The 19,897-nt window shown below is 36.9% G+C and overlaps 1 protein-coding gene across 1 annotated transcript; it reads right to left on the reverse strand.

Moving 5' to 3' along the window:
* Positions 1 to 3,536: 3,536 nt before the first annotated feature.
* Positions 3,537 to 17,173, reverse strand: nox5 (NADPH oxidase, EF-hand calcium binding domain 5). The gene is made up of 17 exons (XM_049474416.1): positions 16,320 to 17,173; positions 16,070 to 16,193; positions 13,871 to 14,021; positions 12,901 to 13,111; positions 11,685 to 11,922; positions 11,416 to 11,569; positions 9,822 to 9,997; positions 8,770 to 8,952; positions 8,259 to 8,391; positions 7,464 to 7,606; positions 7,188 to 7,358; positions 6,931 to 6,975; positions 5,730 to 5,854; positions 5,518 to 5,602; positions 5,317 to 5,416; positions 5,047 to 5,213; positions 3,537 to 4,496 (listed from the first exon to the last, which is right to left on the reverse strand). The coding sequence occupies exons 1-17, from the start codon at positions 16,352 to 16,354 to the stop codon at positions 4,365 to 4,367; spliced, it is 2,373 nt and encodes a 790-aa protein (XP_049330373.1). The 5' UTR covers positions 16,355 to 17,173; the 3' UTR covers positions 3,537 to 4,364.
* Between the last annotated feature and the right edge of the window lie 2,724 nt (positions 17,174 to 19,897).

The following is a 19,897-nucleotide window of genomic DNA, read 5'->3' on the forward strand; positions in this document are numbered from 1 at the left end:
AGTTAACTAGCTAGCCTAGCTTTAATTTAAATATCTAGCCTAGCTTTAATTTAACCAGCTAGCCTGGCTTTTAATTAACTAGCTAGCCTAGCTTTAATTTAACTAGCTAACCTAGCTTTAATTTAACTAGCTAGCCTGGCTTTAATTTAACTAGCTAGCCTAGCTTTAATTTACCTAGCTAGCCTAGCTTTAACTAGCTAGCCTAGCTTTAATTTAACTAGCTAGCCTAGCTTTAATTAAACTAGCTAACCTAGCTTTAATTTAACTAGGTAGCTTAGCTTTAACTAGCTAACCTATCTTTAATTTAACTAGCTAGCCTAGCTTTAATTAAACTAGCTAACCTAGCTTTAATTTAACTAGCTAGCCTAGCTTTAATTAAACTAGCTAACCTAGCTTTAATTTAACTAGGTAGCTTAGCTTTAAGTTAACTAGCTAGCCTAGCTTTAATTTAAATATCTAGCCTAGCTTTAATTTAACCAGCTAGCCTAGCTTTTAATTAACTAGCTAGCCTAGCTTTTAATTGACTAGCTAGCCTAGCTTTAATTTAACTAGCTAGCCTAGCTTTAACTAGCTAACCTAGCTTTAATTTAACTAGCTAGCCTAGCTTTAATTAAACTAGCTAACCTAGCTTTAATTTAACTAGGTAGCTTAGCTTTAAGTTAACTAGCTAGCCTAGCTTTAATTTAAATATCTAGCCTAGCTTTAATTTAACCAGCTAGCCTAGCTTTTAATTAACTAGCTAGCCTAGCTTTAATTTAACTAGCTAACCTAGCTTTAATTTAACTAGCTAGCCTAGCTTTAATTTAACTAGCTAGCCTAGCTTTAACTAGCTAGCCTAGCTTTAACTAGCTAGCCTAGCTTTAATTTACCTAGCTAGCCTAGCTTTAATTTAACTAGCTAGCCAGCAAGACATGCTGCCCAGAACTACCTTCTGTTTAAGTGAAGTATTTACATCCATGTCCATCCTTTCCTTCTTCATCTCTACGCCTTTACTTTACATCCGTCATTTCTACATCTCTGCATTCTAACTCTTCCTCCATAATCTCTACATCTCTGCTTTCCACCAGGCTGTGCTGTTCTGCTCCTATCTGCTTTATCATCTTGGTACTAACCATCAGAAGGTAGTTCTGGGCAGCATGTCTTGCTGGCTGCAGAAACTAAACCTTCATTCATGTGTTCCTTCCCCTCCTCAATTTCTCTTCCAGCTGCTTAATCCACAACCTTTTGGCCGGCCTTTTTCAGTTTCCTGCTCTCTCCTACATTTCACAGATGTATAGAATTACACAATAAATCACAATTGTAATTTTTAAATACAGAAAATGAAAAACTGATAAATTTAGACGTATTCGAAACAAACCACATTTTATTGATCACTTTAGTTTATTTATTAAGTACATTATTTTATATAGAGAAGTCATTCAAAGCATTACACATCAAGAATGAAAACAATGTACAAATAACAAAAGAAACAAAAGGTAAAAATACAATTTATTTGTTAACATATTAGAGGGAAAAAAACATTAAATGACATGTTTCCGAAAGTAATTACATTGAAAACATTAGATCCAAAAAGTGTCCAAAATCTGTTTAAAAAAGGTTAAAATATGAAATAATATAAATAAAATAATTTGTACATTATATATTTATGTTCATGTTCATATTAATGTTTTTTGTGTAGGGAATTTGGGGGTGCCCAAACGTTTGAATAAGACCCCTAACAGCAACTATATTAACTATATTCGTTGTTTCGATATGACAAACGGGAGAAAAAAATGAAGATTGAAGTTACCATTCCACCTTAAATGCTGCGTCTTTTAAGGTAGAATGGAAAGATTCAAGGATCCCTTTAAAGAGTCAACACGTGACCTGCACTTTTTAGGCTAAAATGATTTTGTTTGATATAAATAAATAAAACCGGGCTCTGTTTTAAATTGTTAATTAAATTAATTGATTAAGTTGATCACTGAAATGTTTGGGGATCGGGATCAGCATTTTTAGCCCAGATTTAAAAGGATTAGTGTTCTTGTGGGACCACTAAAAATATAACATTTCAATAAAAAAGTTCACATACTGTATAGACAACACATTTTTGCACATAATGTCTACAAAATAAACAAAGGTTAATTTGTTAACATATTAGAAAAAAAAAACATTAAATTAGGTGTGTATGAAAGTAATGACATTTGTTGGGTTATTGTGTATTAACAATTCGGAAAATAAATAGAAATTATGTCAAAAATTTGCAGAACAGGTTTCCTGTCCAGAATTTGTTCATTTTCTTTTACTTAGACAATCAAGTAAATAGGTCTTATGAAGAGGGGTACCCAAGCATTTGCATGAGACCCCTAATTTTAATTTACTATTCCACCTTAAATGCTGCCTTTCCAGGAAAGGCAATTCCCTAGTTCCTCCCATTCAAAAGTATTGAATCACGCACCATCAATTCAGAGAACATAGTTCCATTCAGTGGTCAACAGGTTTATGTTTGTCTGCTTTAGAGAATCCTATTGTATTGGCAGTACTTCTCTACAAAGACAAGACAAACAGTGTGTTTTTGTGTGTGTTTGTTTGTGTATTTGCACATCTGTGTCAGCAATTGATGCAACATAAAGTAACTGAAAAAGTAACTGAATGCTGTGTCCATTAACATTTACATAGTATATTTTGACTGGGGGCTCCAATTTAAGCTGCTAGGTATGTAAATGTTGTAATCAGAAGTTTAAGGCTCTCTGTGTGCATAAACATGTGATCTCTCCATGTGTGAAATGCAACCTCTCTGTTGTCTCACCATAATAAAGATGCATTTGTTTTTTGAAGTTAATAAACCAGTGACGTGCAGACGCTATGGCCCAATGTGCTTGGGCAACTGCCCTTTTGCCATCCTTGGCTGATATTGCAAAAACGTATCGAACCGTGGGGTTTATACCGAGGTATACAGAGGTGTGAACTTAACCCTAATATATATATATAATTAGTACCAGTCACCTTTATTTTGTTTTCCTTCATTGTTCATAATTCATACTTAAGTCATACTTAGTTGAGTATTTCTTGCCATAATATGGATTAGGACATTACTTAAATACGTTTATTCACTGTACACGAATTCTACCTCTTCACAACTTTACAACTGATGCTCTTAAACACATTAAGAGAGAAACAATTGAAGTAATTAACTTTTAAAAAGGCACAGCTGTAAACTGAGAGCCATTCTAGGTAACTACCTTATAAAGCTGACTAAGAAAATGCCAATATGTGCAGAACCATCATCTAAGCAAGAGGAGCTCTCTAAAATATAAAACATATTCTGGTTTGTTTAGCACATGCTTTTCTTTATAGTTTGGGTGACTTTAATATTAACCAACAGAGCAGAAGATTTTAGCGCCTCCCAGAATAAAGTGATTGAATAATATATAAATAATATATATATATATATATATATATATATATATATATATATATATATATATATATATATATATATATATATATAATTTTTTATTATTATTATTATTTTTTTTTTTTACAAAATATCCACTTTAAGACTTTTCACAGTTCTGTACACAGGCTATAGAAATACTTCATATTACAAATATAGAAATTATTTTCACATACAAAATACACAACATATAACATATATAAAATTCTAAGGGAATCAATTAAAGAAAAACATGAACAATAACACAAGATATACACAATAACACTTGACATTATAACACATGGCCTCTATTTTGTAACTGGACTCAGACAATGCATATACATGAAACTATGATGCTTCAAACAACCCGATCACATTGCACAAATAATGATCACGCTCATTATTTATACACAGTCACATGGTATGGTATACTAGTACTAAATGACAAGCTACTCTAAGTTGCTGAATCCAAATCCTATCATGAGTGTCTATAGTGATAATCAGAAGGTGTGGTGTTATGTCCAAAATGAGACAGAAAGTGCAAAGGCAAATACATGAAGTTTAAAAAAGAAAATGTCACAGTGTAAAGTCAGATTAAACTTTGAGGCGAGTAGGTCAACAAGCATTGGTTTATGCCAGAGGGGCACAGTAATAAAAAGCCCCTACATAAATGCCTACATTTACATTATAAGCCTCATAAAATGCAATTTTTCCTCATACCGGATTTATCTATCTTGCTGCTGGTGGTAAAAAAGGCACATGAAATCCTATCTGACCATTCACATTCATGCCCACAAACATGTATCTGATTGAGAACCACAAATGAAAGTGACTGATGTCATATTTGACATGTGCACACAACTCTGAATGTAATCATGTGACATAAATGCAAACAATCTTATCAGCCTGGTAATGTGAACATAGCCTGTGTGAATTGGTGTGAAAAGTCTCAGAAGTTCTCCTTGTAGAAATTGAATCCGAATTTCTCACTCTGAGCCTTGATGACCTTAGCGAGTGCTGGGGAGCCGCAGTAGAACACATGGACTTTTCCTTTTTTTTCTTCAGACACCTTCTTGAACACCTAGAGCACATTCCACAAAATACAGTCAATTTCAGATTATGCTATTGAGTGTGCCATATCATACTGTTAAAAATATATTGTTACACAGTAAGTCTATTACTTACTATGAAGCTTTAAGGATATTTTTCTATAACTGTCTGTGTTTGCAGTTTACAAATATAGACTGCAATATTTTTGCACTTAAGGTTTTGTTAGATTTTTATGTTATATTATGTATTTGTATGTTACTGTTGTTTATAAAATTGACAACAGACAACAGATTAAGCTGTTAATAAACTAAATAGTTAATAAATTTACACTAAATACAATTTTACATGTATTTTGTAGAAGTAGTCTATTCTTGAAATTACTAAAATATTAATAATTGTTTTTGCCATTGTTTTCATTATATCACCAAAAATAATGTTATCACAAAATCTGAATCATTTTAGGTTCATATTGCTCAACCATTGTGGGAAAATGTATTACATACTGCAGACTAATGAAGAATGTATAATGGATGGCATTGATTCTAAAGTAGACCCAGTGAAGTAGACAGCTTGCCACAGACCTTGCCCCAGTCTGGTCTTCCTGGCTGGGTGCGTGTACGGAGACCTGTAATGGAGTCTCTCTTCTCTTTCTTTGCCAGCAGGTCCAGTGCCATCTGCAGCCCGATAGCCTTCATGTCATTCTTGCTAAGAGCTGAAGTCATGTACATGTGCATCTCCAAAAAACGACCTGCATAGAAACAAACCAACTCAAATCCAAATCAAATTCTTTGACAAAATTGTCTTAACAAATTCTCTTTCTCTCTTTCTCTTTCAATCTCTGTGTCTCTTACCCTCAGGCTCCTCATCTGCCTGGTCCATCTCCAGCTTAGTCAGCAGGCTGACAAACCACTCAAAGGATTTTTGATCCCGGTTTATCCAAATGAAATCCACCTGTGGAGAGCAGAGATATTAACTGACATCTGTAGTCGGACTGTGTCAATTCCACTTTACTCTATACAGATACATTTAGCAGAATTATCCTCTATGCCTACCTTCCTCAGTTTCATCTCATTGTCCTTGATAGTCTCACACCATGAGTAGTTACAGTTGGGACAGTTCTGCTTCCTCATTCGATAACTAAAACAGTACAGACACAACTGGTTTGAAAATGTGGAATCTGGCTCTGTTGGCATCCTATTATCAACATAATTATCAGCAAAATTCTTGATATTTGAAATATGACTGCTGTGCTGCAGAATCTTACCGGTACATAATGCTCTGAAGAATAGACGCAAAGGGTGTGATGCCAATACCAGCCCCAATTAACACAGCATGCTCTGAGGCAAAGATTTGCCGGGTGGGGGTGCCATAGGGTCCATCAACATAACACTGTGGCACACAGCAACAGAACAATTTATCAAAATGTATTTAATTGTTACAAAACCGTATTTTATAAGGCGCACTGGATTATAAACCGCATTTTAAGCGGTAAACATTTTATTTTAAAGTTAAACGAGCGCTGGATGTTGATCTACACAGATTTCTCTCCTGAAAACTGTTTATTTGGGTGAGTAAAGCACTTCTGTTTGTTTACAGTAAGCTTAGATATGTGCAACAGTGTGGTTAGCAGCAGCACTAGCCACGTTTAGCAGCCTTAGCGCTAATAAATGCTCTGAACGTCGAAAGAGCTAGCACAACCTGACTGGTAGAATTCATGCCTAAGGCACACCGGATTATAAGGCGCACTGACTGATATTGGGAAATGAAAGGATTTTAAGTGCACCTTATAGTGCCATAAATTTTTTGTGCTGCATTGTAACTCGTTACCAGGGGCGTCGCTAGCCCTACATTAGGGTCCATGTTTATATTTGTGGGAGTGGGAAAGTGAAGCGAGGGATGCTTTAAAGGGGGAAGGGACATAGCTGATCTGTTTTTGTTTTTAAAGAGCTAAGCTCAGTGTTTTAAGGAGCTCTAATCACTTGTTTTTAAATACAAAACACTTATATGTTGCCTTTGACAGCTTTCATTGATTTTACTGAATTGGTTAAAATATCCTAATGTCTTGCTGTAACATCTGTTACAGCCAAAGGAACTGTGAGTGTCCTTCAGCCTAAACATTTAAAATAATTACAACAATATGATGTTTATACTTTTAACTGCTGTTACATAATACTTGTACTTTTACTTTCAGTACTTGAGTACTACATTTTACAATAAACTACTTGCAATACTTAAGTGCAGAAAATGTTCAATACTTTAGTACTTCTACTTAAGTGTGTGTTGCTTAAAGAACACTTCAACGTCTGCTTAAGTCACTTTTTTGATAAAGCATTTGTACTTTTGTCTTGTTGTTTGTTCACACACTGTCCATTCTGGTTACACTTTATGTTCTGCCATCCCATAATATTTGGCATGCTATTGGTATTACATGACAGCAGTGATATGGTAACTAGGTCATTACTCACTTTGATGTTGCAATACCTGTGATTCTCACTCAGTTTGGCACAGATCTGAAAGACCAAAGATTATAATGGTTAATGGTTTATTAATTTTTTATAGTATTTTGGTGTAAAAATAATAAATTATTAATGCAATAATGTTATGTCTTTGTGGTGATAGTGATATCTTGTTATATTGCAAATGTGGAAGATTTTACCAACAGCCCCTGTTTGAGTTGTGGGGTGCAGGCTATTGTAATCCCCCATACAGACGCACAACTGACCTCTCTAGTAGCTGAAGGAGCCTCTCCCAGTTCTGCCTGCACTGTGGGGTCTACGTGAGGCTTCTCAGAAGCACAGCGTGCTCTATTCACCCGATACAGAGTCAGCTCAACAGCAACGTCCTCATTCGATGCTACAGTTCCATTGTCATTCATGTTTTTAAACAGATCCTCCTGTAAAGGACATAAATATTACTGTTAAATCTGTGTTTTAAGAAGAATAATCACATTAAAATTTAGACATGCAAAGCTATTTTTCTGAAACATGTTTTTACTTGCCTGGTTTCTTGTCTCATGGCGTCGGTTCCTCAGGCTGGCTGTAAGCCTTTTGTTACTCATGGCTTGGCTATCTGACTGTCTAAAGTACTCAAACAGACGATTTGTCCACTGGCCCATTGAGCGCACATGAAGCCACATGGAATCTTTGGAAATAGATACTGACTTATTAGATAATAATATTCATATTCAGAACTTCACTAATGTAGTATAAAATCTTGTTTACAGAAGATAGCAAAAATGTGCAGTACGTGCACAAAGCTGTATATACAATTAAACAGACAGACATAAAGACACATATTGATATAGATAGATATTGTTGTCACTTTATAAATGAAAGTATCCCATACTTGTTAAAGATAGAACAAAATTAAATTAAAATCAAAACAGAATACATTTAGGTTAGAGGAGGATGTCTAATTTTATCCACAAACAGCTGGTGAAGATGCAGGTTCTTATTCAAGCCAATCAATACCACATCATCAATTATCTGAAGACTAACAATTAATTAAACAAAGGAAAATCTAATGTTCTACTGATTTTAAGAATAAAAACCTGCAACTAAATCAGCTCTCTGTAAATAAGATTTAAGCAACAGCCTCTCAAAATATATACAGTACATGTCCTTGTGTAGCACTGTAGTTTTGATCAACTAAAATTACACAATAGAAACTCTTGTTGCAGGTTTGAATAATCAGAACAACCTGTATTAAAACATAGGATTTATTTACAGTATATTACTCATATTATTATAGTAAAGTTAGGGGTTAAGATTAGGGATCAGTGCGTTAGGTGTACCTTGTTGTTCAGGGGCGCTGCTGATAGTGAAGGGGTGCCACTCATACTTGGCTATGACGGGTATGTTGATGTAGACGTAGTCTCCGGGTTTAAATTGGAAGAAAGGCGGCCGCTTGATCACCAGATGAGTCACCTTAAGTGTTAAACAATAAACATACAATAACTGTGTGATAAATACTATTTTCTTTATTCAACTCCAGCAAACTGGATCTGAAACAAAACAGCGACACTGTGTACTTTAACCTCACAGTCACTGTTTGTTTTAAAATCCAAAGCTGATAAAAATATTGTTGTAATTTTGAGGCAATTCTATGTAATTGAAAAGAAAATATAATAAATATAAAGAGCAGTTCACTTTTCATTAATAAAATTTCAGTATATGTTTTTTGGCTATTCTTACCGCCTTTCAAAAGTTAGCAGCAGTTTTAAAACAATGCCATATATTTGAGCATGCACTATAAAGAAACTGCAATAAACTAACAAATAAAGGCATTTGACAGTTTGACTGTACCTTAGATGGCAGCAAGTTGACTTCAACGATGTACAGGCCACCCATACGAGACACTGCAATGCCAACTAACTTCTCCACAAAGAATATTACACCAGGTGCTACAAACCACTTCCAGAAGTTGGCACAGTGGACGATGAGGAGTACCCACACCCAGATGTACAAGAGATGGGACCAGTAGAATACCTAAACAGGCAGAAAACATTATCTGTTATCAATCACTATTGTACAAAACATGAGACTGTGCCATGTCTGAAGCTTTTAATTAACAAATTATGGGAATTACAATAGTTGATATATACAGGGGTTGGACAATGAAAATGAAACACCTGGTTTTAGACCACAATAATTTATTGTCCTGAAGGACAGTTCTGGTGGAAACAGGAGAGTTGGGGTGCACATTGAATTCTGCCGTGATTTGGGCAGCCGTGGTTTAATTTTTTTTGGATACAATCCGGGTTAGCACCCGAACATCCCTTTCAGACAACTCCCTCTTGCGTCCACAGTTAATCCTGTTGGATGTGGTTCGTCCTTCTTGGTGGTATGCTGACATTACCCTGGATACCGTGGCTCTTGATACATCACAAAGACTTGCTGTCTTGGCCACAGATACGCCAGCAAGACGTGCACCAACAATGTCCTATTTTGAACTCTCCATAAACGGTGCTCTTACCCTGCTAATTGAACCTTTACACTCTGCTCTTAATGGTGCAATGTGCAATTAATGAAGATTGGCCACCAGGCTGCTCCAATTTAGCCATGAAACCTCCCACACTAAAATTACAGATGTTTCAGTTGCATTGTCCAACCCCTGTATATTGCCTATTGAACAGCAATAATTGCAGTTCTTAAGTTCATTTTGTAACATCAGAATTTTTTCCAATGTAATTTCCACAAACATATAACAGGGCAATGGTTTATTTAGTGAATATATATTTTTAGAACTTTTATAATGTTTCATTTCAATAAGGTTATTAAAAACCTAATCAGTTTTAATTTAATAGCTGGTGACACTGATCATCATTTTATCAGAATAAATCACTTTTCTGTTTTACCTCAAAATGGCCACTGCGTCTGACAAAGGTGCTGGAGCAGACCACCATTAGACAGATGAGGACCTGGAGCACGACCCCTGTGATCGAGGCCGTGCCCTTAACCCAGCCAATACCAGGACGAGTGGTCAAGAGATATTCCCATAGCTGATAACTATCATCTGCCTGAGTCAGAGTAACTGGGAGAAAACAGAGCACAACAACCTAATTAATCACACTATTACAATATTTTACAGGGGTACTGCTGTGATTTTATTTTAAGAAAAAATGTTGTTTATTTCTTCAGTATTTCAGTTATGTATTTTTAAAAAGGTAGCAATATTCCTCAAGCTCTGTTAAGTGATTAACTCCACCCATCAAGTGCTGTGAAGCCAAGGTGGGCTGTGTTTAGGAGGTGTGCATTAGGGATGGGACAAAATATTGATATTGGGATACAGAAATATATATTTTTTGCCATACATTATTAATACATGCTAAAAATATCGAAAGTATTCTTATTTTCAAATATAGAGTTTCTATGCTCCCTAGGATTTGCCCCCATTTTAACTTACTAAAGTTACTGCTTCAATACTTGTGGTGGCACTAATCAAATGAACATGGTAAACACATAGACTGTGTATTGCTGGACAGAGCATCGTCTCTCAAAAGTGAAGCCACCACAGGTCGGGCGCCCCCTGCTGTTCGGATGCAGAAAGCTGTGTAACCCCACCCATCCCCATATGGTTACAATGGCAAAACAGACAACTTTCAATCACGTTTTTTTCCCAATATACTGTAATTCTACCTCCATTATTTAAATGCAACAGCTAGTGTAACCTCTGCTTATATTATATTATATATTATATTTTTATCCACACAGAATTAGTTTTTAAAACGTTATTCAGCTCTATTCAAAAAGGTGTGGTTATTGTAAAAGGGCTGGGTTACACCAAGCCGGGGTGAAACCATGACTGTATGGGTTGGACAAATAACAGATCTTCAGCTCCGCTCCACAGCCTGTGAGCTACTGTGTAGCTCTGTGGAGGCAGCCCTCAGGGGCGGGGTTATTTAAATGAGTAGGCTGTCTCTCCACAGTCTTTCCCCCTCCTCTGGTCTCTACTGCGCAGACTCGGGTCTCAGGATCGCCAACATGGAGGAAGATTTTGACTTCATTTTCATTAAATGAATGGGAACGGCGACACGGCGTCCATCTTTTTTACAGTCTCTGGGTAAACCCATGGTGAAAAACACTAATTGCCAAATTCTGTGAAACTGACATCAGTAAATACATAATACCTAGTATTTGTGTAGTGATTAATTCATGATATGTCAATAAAGAATGTGGCTAGTCTACATTTTGTCATTGTAATCTATAGGCTACAATTAGCACGAATCAGAGATAAGTAATCAAAAAACAATTTAAGCATTTAACGGGATTTCCGTTACTAAACAACCCTTGAAGAATTTAGTTACTATAAATTACACATGGAAACAATGGAAATATACGTTTGTTTTTTTCCTATATCTGTTTCAATGTTGAGATTTAGTTTTTAGGTTTTGGTTTTAGGAGGATGACTGATTGAGTAAGCAACTCTACAAACTGATAGTTCAGACATACTAAAGTTCATGACGTGCGCCATCGTGTGCGCCACGGTGAAGATGACGATAGCGTATCCCACCATCTGGTGCAGCAGGATGTTTTGATCCAGAGGTAAAATTCTCACTATCCAGGTGGCTCTTAACCAGGTGAGACAGCGCCGTAACATAAGCACCTGCAAACAAGATCAGTGCATACAAAAATGCTTTCCTGTTCAGTAAGACTGAATAGTCTGTATAAAGTGGAAAACGTTCATTCTACTTTCCAGGAACAGGTACACACATGCTCACCATAATAAATGTACAGTTAAGGTTGAGACATATCCCACATCCTTTTGCCAGCATTAACCAGGGCCCACCATACGCGTACTGCATCATATTCATAATGAAGAGGAGCAGGTTGAGAACCGAATACAGGCAGAGGAAGAGCAGCTTTCGGCTGTTGTTGTGCCAGTATGTGCGGGTCAGGTAGCGCGGCGTCGGACGCTTCTTCTGATCCAGATCAGGAGGTTTTAACCAGTTAGCAGCACTGAGGAACCACAACAATGGTAAAAAATGCATTTCATAAACATATCCCTTTAAATCTTTTAAATAAATAAATTATTGATTACAAATTCTTATTATATTATCTCAGGATTGAAATTCAAATGTACATTATGTAGGTATGAGAGTAAATGATGGAAACATGGGAATTAATTCCTTAGACTTTAAGAGGTTATTGGCAGAAAGTCGTGTGGTAGCAGTATGTACTCTAAATATATCATGAAGTGTTACCTCAGGGGATGGCTTGGAAAAGCCCAACCTTAATAGTAAAAGTTGTGAGGTGTTATCTTGTGAGTGAACTTGAACACTGGTCAGCGTATCATAGCAACGTTGTTTTAAATTTTTTTCCCATTTTCTCCACAGTTAAGATGGCCATTTACCCAACCCACTCATTAGGACTCCTCCTATCACTAGTCATGCCCCAACACCAGAAGGTTGAGGACTAGCACATGCCTCCTCCAATACATGTGAAGTCACCGCCTCTTTTTGAACTGCTGCTGATGCAGCATTGCCCAGTAGCATCACGGTTCCTATACATCAGCTCACAGACACCTTGTGCACCCTCAAGATCTCCTGATTATAGTGGCAGCGCTTAACTCACTGGACCACTCAGAGCCCCCCCATAGCAAGGCACTAATTGATTATTAGTTCAAGTTTGAGTAAGGCCTGATGGCTGGAACATTGGTGGCAGATGGAGGGAACATTAAGTTTTCTAAGTTGTGCAGGCATTTACTATTTCTTGCTTTGCAGTGATTGTGACTGGTGGCATCTGGCTAGAATTGTCCATGTGCACAGACAAGAAATTCTGTCAGAACTTACATTCACATTCAATGAGGTCCCACATACATATTGCGCAGGTCAATGCTGCATTTTTCATGGAATATGTCATGATACTAGTTCATGTCCAATACTTTGGGAATACCAATCATGTTGAATCCTATTGAAAGCCTTTCTAAGCTTCTACCTGATAGTGAGATTCTCCATGACCTCAGGGAACGTCTCCAGCTCTGCCTTCAGTTCCTCAAATGTGATAGAGCCACTGTTGTCTTTATCAGCTGACTCGAACAGGGCCAGCGTCAGGTCGTCTAGTTTCTCCTCAGGCAAGGAGATGGCGCTCTCCTTCAGGCATGATTTCAGCACAGTCCGCAACTCATCAGGATCTATAGAACCACTACCTGTAACATCACAGTTAACAAAATACATTTTTACAATAAGCTCCAAGGATAAATAGGTAGACAGGTGAATGTTCACTGGATGGGATAAAGATTAAAAGTTATATAGGTATAGAAAGAACAGAAACAGTCTATATCCTTATATTTTTTTATAATTTTATTTCTAATTTTCCCCTTTTTTTTCCTCTCCAAATTACACGGCCAATTACCCAACCCACTTATAGGACTCCCCCTATCACTAGTGATGCCCCAACACACCAGGAGGGTGAAGACTAACTCTGCTACATGTGATGTCAGCCACCGCTTCTTTTCAAGCTGCTGCTGATGCAGCATTGCTGAGCAGCCAATGCGCTTGCAGGAAAGCGCAGCGACTCGGTTCCGGTACATCAGCTCACAGATGCACTGTGCTCTGGACATCACCCTAGGAGTGATGTGGAGAGAGAGCGCCATCTACCCACCCAGAAGGAGTGAGCCAATTTTGAACCCTTGTCCTCTTGAGTGCTGGCAGTTTGATGGCAAGTCTATAGCCATATTTGGACAGGGTTAGTTTTATATGGGGTGGTGGGGAATTTTTTATTTCATATGCATATACTGTATGTCACAGATGTCCTGTAGTAAATTATTCCACCCTCCCATTTAAAGCTAATTCCAACCTAATAGGGTGTTTGACACTTTGTTCACTGAGGAAATGCAACATTCTATAGAATACACTTCTGTCTTTAGCACTGTGTTTGCTGTATTATAGGCTATGTGAAAACTGACCGTCTACATCATAGACCTGGAAGAGAAAGCGCAGTTTGTCTGTCTCACTGCCGTGGATGAGGAGGTTCAGAGCCTTCAGAAGCTCATCCAGACTGATAGAGTTACTGCCATCCGAGTCAAACAGAGTAAAGAAGCGTTCTGCAAAGAATGACTGAAACAAAGAAGAGAAGTGTTGTTATTCAGAGTTCAGTTTTTAATTTCAAATATTTGTTTTGATATACAAAACAGAACACAGTTCATCCTTGTTCATATTCCTTATTCAAGTCTATAACTCAATGAAAGAAGATGGTTTCATAATATTATAAACAAAGACTTTAATATATAAAGTAACAAATCAAATCTCAAATGTTTTTATGTGAGAAAACAGAATAAACAAGAAATAAATGGCAAAAAATTGGATTTTTTTATAACGAAAGCTCACCAGGCAATTTAAGCCTGTTATTCAATGTGATGGACTACATTGTTTAGCTCTATTTGTTTAGATTTTATATTGTGTATTAATCTTCGATTGTTTCACAAAAATCTAATTTTCGATTATAATCGATTATTTTCCTCCCTACAAAAAAAATCTACAGATGAAAGAGAAATGGTTAAAAAAATATTGGTGTTTGGTGTTCAGGGTTAATCAGTGATTTAAAACATTGTTTACAAGCCCATGCATTTAGATTATTCGCTGACCTCATGTGCGCACACAACTGTGGAGTTACTCACACTGACAGACGCTGAATTATACTTCAAAACGCGGGTTTGTGACCAAAAATTGAGAAATAATGCACTAAACGAGTCTCATAAGAAACTTTGAAGGAGAGATTATTATTGTTTTCCGCAATAAATCACGGATTCTCCCTGGAGAAAATGCGCATGTAAGTCTGTGGGAGGCGCCAGTAACCAAGATACGAGGGATAAACACTTCAGAAATGTTCAGCTATTTTAGAATAAAAAGATAAAATGTCTGTATGTAAAATTGTGATTACTCCAGTTTGAGAATCACATTAAAACTGAACGGAATTAATTGTAAAAATCATCCAGCACTAGGTGTATTATATTTTAGTGTGGGCGTGTCAACCTGTCAAGCTGTCACCAGATCCTTGGTGTATTTTTAAACTGCAGGATTGTTCACAGCTGTGCTATCATAATAAAGGATCCCAATGCCCTCATAAAGAGTACAAATCCCAAATAAAAATAATAACATCTGTGAATCTTAATAAAACTGCATAAGAGGGTCCTTTCACTGTCACAGTTCTCTTTTATTTGTCAAGAATATTTTTTAAATATTGTTTTTAGAATATCACATGTTGACTCACACTGTTTTTTAGTCTTATTCTCCTCTAAAGCAACGTCTTTGAAACCAACTACAGTTGATAAGTCACACACATTTTTGATTTAGTTTTGTGTACATTTTAGTATATTGTTGTCTTTGTTCTCCCTTTTAAATGTTTGTTGTGGATGTCCTACCCTGTGTTTTGCTAGTTTGGAAGATGCTATGAGCTTGCGATTATATTGAAGAGTGTCTTTGAAAAGCATTTTAAAAAGCGCTATATAAACAAAATGTATTATCATTATTTTTTTAAGAGGAGACAGAAGAAAGAGAACTTTTGGGCTCTTTTTTTTTTAGTTAGGCCAGCTTTTGTTTGTAGTGTGAATCCAGTCTCCCCTCTCTGATAAGTGGACACAGGAAGGAGAGAAATAAGAGATAGATTTACAGGGTGGAGAGGGGCAGTGAAGGGATGTAAAATAAAATATGTAAATACCTGAATGGGGAAGAATCACTCCATTGAGGGAGTTAGAAGAGTACAATTTTTACTGAAAAATGCCCTTCCTTTAGAGACCATATCTATTCCTTAACGATGTGCAGTAAAGCAACTGTAACCCCTCCCCTCCCCCACACACACACACTCCCCAATGTGACATCCAGTGAATAGGCTTTTGGGTGGACTTAATGGCTTAACTGGCACCACTTGCAGAGGGTACCCTAACTTCCCTACAGGCCTCCCTGTACTGTTTCAGTTCCATAACATATAAATAAAACAATGTAACCAGTGCTTATGGGCAGTATACATAAATAAATAATTAATAAAATGTTAGCTTTTTTAGTATTAGAACCTTAAGCACTTTAACGCCCATTGAACATTCTTTAATTTCTCTCATTGTTTGTTTTGTCTTTAGCTTAAGTTTTATACATGGATTTTCAGCTCTCACCTCCTTCACTTTGAGAGCTGTTTTGAACTCGTCCAGATCTATCTCCTTGTCTTCACCCGCAATGCTCTCAAACTGCTTGGTGACCCACTCGAGCCAACGTGTGTCCTCGTCTAGACTCATCCCTCTGAAATAAACAACAGAATCAAACAAATGAGCCTGCAGACAGAGCAGCTAGAGCACCAACAGAAAAAAACACACTCTAACACACACACACACACAGGACAAGGTGGGATGAACCCAGATAACATACCCAAGTGGGACCTGCGTAGAGGGCACAGGTTCCATGTTATAACTGCATATGGTTGTCAGTAATGGGCCCCACAAGGGTCACTGATTGGACCAGCAGGGGTGGAGCACATACTGGACCCGTGTGAGATTAAGGTGGGCTGTAATAATGAAGCCTGTTTGGGAAGCCCAACTAGGTCCAAATATAAACACATGTATAGTGCTAAACACTTGAACAATAATGCATTAACAATACTGCACTGTAAAAGCAATATTTTAGCTTAAAGGAGTTAGAAAACTGCCTGGCTTAAACTGTAAAACATAAGGTTATTTAGTCAAAAGTGTGTGTACATTGTACTAATGTACTAAAATGAAAATTTACAGCGGACAAGGCATGCACAATTTATATTAAACTTCCACATCATGTTCACAGTGTGAAGGAAAGTAACATTATGACCAAAATAGAGAAAAGAGCTTAAAAACAAAGTAGTAGTCCTCCTTTTAGACTTCTTCTTAGGTAAAAGTACAAAAAATATTTGCATTTTAATGTACTCAAGTGCTTAAAATAGGAGTACAATAATTTATTTTGTCTCTAAAGTCATTCACCAAGGCTCTTGCTTAACCCATTTATACCTGATTAACACTTCACTGTCAAAAGTATTCACTCGCCCATCCAAATCATTGAACCCAGGTTCTGATCACTTCCATGGTCATACAGTAGGTGTATAAAAGCAAACATCTAGTCATGCACACTGTTTCTACAAACATTAGTGAAAGAATGAGTCAGTCTCAGGAGCTCAGTGAATTCCAGCAGGATGCTGTGATAGCATGCAACCTGTGAAATGTTCCACAGTCCACTGTCAGTGATATTATAATGAAGTGAAAGCCACCAGGAATAAAAGCGACTCAAAAAATGACAGCGGGCACATAGCACACACAGGTCAACTTTTTCACTACAGACCTCCAAACTTCATGTGGCTTCAGAGTAGCTGAAGAACTATAGAGTACATGGCTGAAAAGTTTCATCCAAGCCTTACATCCCCAAACACAATGCAGGTGAGTGGATACTTTCGACAATATAATGTGTAGTGTATGTTTCAGTCATTAAAACAATATAAGAATACTGTTCTCCCTCTGTAATGTGCACAATAACAAGAAATAAATGCATAAATAAAAAGCCATTGTATTATTTGTATGCACATTGCAGTTTGTTTTATTTTATATAAACTTTTCACAATTTCACAAACCATTTCTAAGCAGTAAGAAAAACAAAAAAAAAACTCAATATAATGGGGACCTGTCTATTCTGATGATTTTGATTATTCCAGTAGACAAGAAAGAAGAACACACATGATATCCATTGCAATGGATGCAGGGTCTGAAATGGTTAGTCAGCTGAAATGGTTAAATATTAACATATTAGAAACACAAACCAATTAACTTTCTGCAGGCAAAGTTTGAGCTGAATACAAGTCTAAATTTAAAATATAATACACATAAAACTTGCATTAAAACCCAGGTTCATAGTAACAGTTTTTCTTTAACTATACTGCAATGGTGTTTTTATATTTCCATCATTTAATATAGGCATATGAAATGTAATGAAATGTAATGCATATACAGTGCCCTCCATAGTTATTGGCACCCCTGGTTAAAATGTGTTCTTTAGCTTCTCATAAATTGAGTTTTGTTCAAAATAATATAGGACCACGATGGGAAAAAAAAGTAAAGTCCAACCTTTAACTCAAGTAAATTTTAAGGGGGAAATAAAATCCCTGACTAAGAAATAATTATTCTTCATAAAATCACCTGTTCCACAATTATTGGCACCCCTAACAATTCTTAGGAAATAAATTTAATAAAAGTATTTCTGTCACTTCTACAGTAGTTTACGAAGTTGATCAGAGTATGTAGGAACATTTAATTAGTAATTCACAACTTCCTGTTTCCCTGGGGTATAAATATGACGTGACACAGAGGCCATATATCTTCAACATGGGAAAGACAAAGGAACATACCATTCAAGTGAGGCAGATGTGTGTTGACCTTCACAAGTCAGGCAATGGCTACAAGAAAATCGCTACTCGCCTACACCTGTCCATATCTACTGTCAGAGGAATTATTAAGAAGTTTAAAACAACTGGAACAGTGGTAAACAAGCCTGGACGAGGACACAAGTTTATTTTGCCACCACGCACAGTGAGGAGGATGATAAGAGAAATAAAAAGTTCTCCAAAGCTCACTGTTACAGAATTGCAACAAATGGTAGCCTCTTGGGGTCACAAAGTCTCCAAAACAACCATCAGGCGCTATCTACATGCCAACAAGCTGTTTGGGAGGCATGCACGGAAGAAACCATTTCTCACTCACAATCATAAACGCAAACGTTTGGAGTTTGCTAAGTGGTACTATGACTTCAACTGGGACCCTGTGCTTTGGTCAGATGAAACAAAGATAGAGCTTTTTGGCAACAAATGCTCTAAGTGGGTCTGGCGTAACACAAGAGCTGAGTATGCAGAAAAGCACCTCATGCCCACTGTGAAATACGGCGGGGGATCAGTGATGCTGTGGGCCTGTTTCTCTTCTAAAGGCCCTGGGAACCTTGTTAGGGTGCATGGCATCATGAATGCTCTAAAATACCAGGACATTTTAAAACAAAATCTGGTGGCTTCTGCCCGAAAGCTGAAGATGGGTCGTCACTGGGTCTTTCAGCAAGATAATGACCCTAAACATGTGGCCAAATCTACACAGAAATGGTTCACCGCACACAGAATCAAGCTCCTCCCATGGCCATCTCAGTCCCCAGACCTCAACCCCATTGAAAACCTGTGGGGTGAGCTGAAGAGGAGAGTGCAGAGGAGAGGACCCAGGTCGTTGGATGATTTAGAGAGAATGTGCAAAGAGGAATGGTCAAAGATCCCTCTTTCTGTATTCTCCCATCTTGTGAAACATTACAGGAGAAGATTAGGTGCTGTTTTGTTGGCAAAAGGGGGTTGTACAAAGTATTAACATCAGGGGTGCTAATAATTGTGGCACACATGATTTGATGTTAAATAATTATTTCTTAATGTGGGATTTTTTTCCTACTGAATAAATTCACTTGAGTTAAAGGTTGGACTTTACTTTTTTTTCCCATCGTGGTCCTATATTATTTTGAACAAAACTCAATTTATGAGAAGCTAAAGAACACATCTTAACCAGGGGTGCCAATAATTATGGAGGGCACTGTAGGTTCTCCCAAAACATTATGATGATGTACTGATGCAGAATCATATGCTTGAACAGGGCAGGCACTGTATGTCCAACAGGTCAAAACAAAGTGTACACTATTCACTTATTAGTGAGCCTGCTTCTTGTGTTTTTATGAAAATATGCATAAGTCAAAATTAATTACAGATGTTGTGCAATGCATAATGGAGTAAGATCTTTAAAAAGTAAAAAGTAACCCAAAAAAGAAATACTTAAGTATTCAAATACAGATACAAGAAAAAAATACTTAAGTACACAAACCAATTACATTTACTTGTACATTTACTTTACATGCACTGTCCATCACTGTGCATTTAAAACCATTACACATTTATCCTCACTGCAAATGCACAA

This window comes from Astyanax mexicanus, chromosome 2, assembly GCF_023375975.1.
Source record: "Astyanax mexicanus isolate ESR-SI-001 chromosome 2, AstMex3_surface, whole genome shotgun sequence".
NCBI classification, from domain to species: Eukaryota; Metazoa; Chordata; class Actinopteri; order Characiformes; family Acestrorhamphidae; genus Astyanax; species Astyanax mexicanus.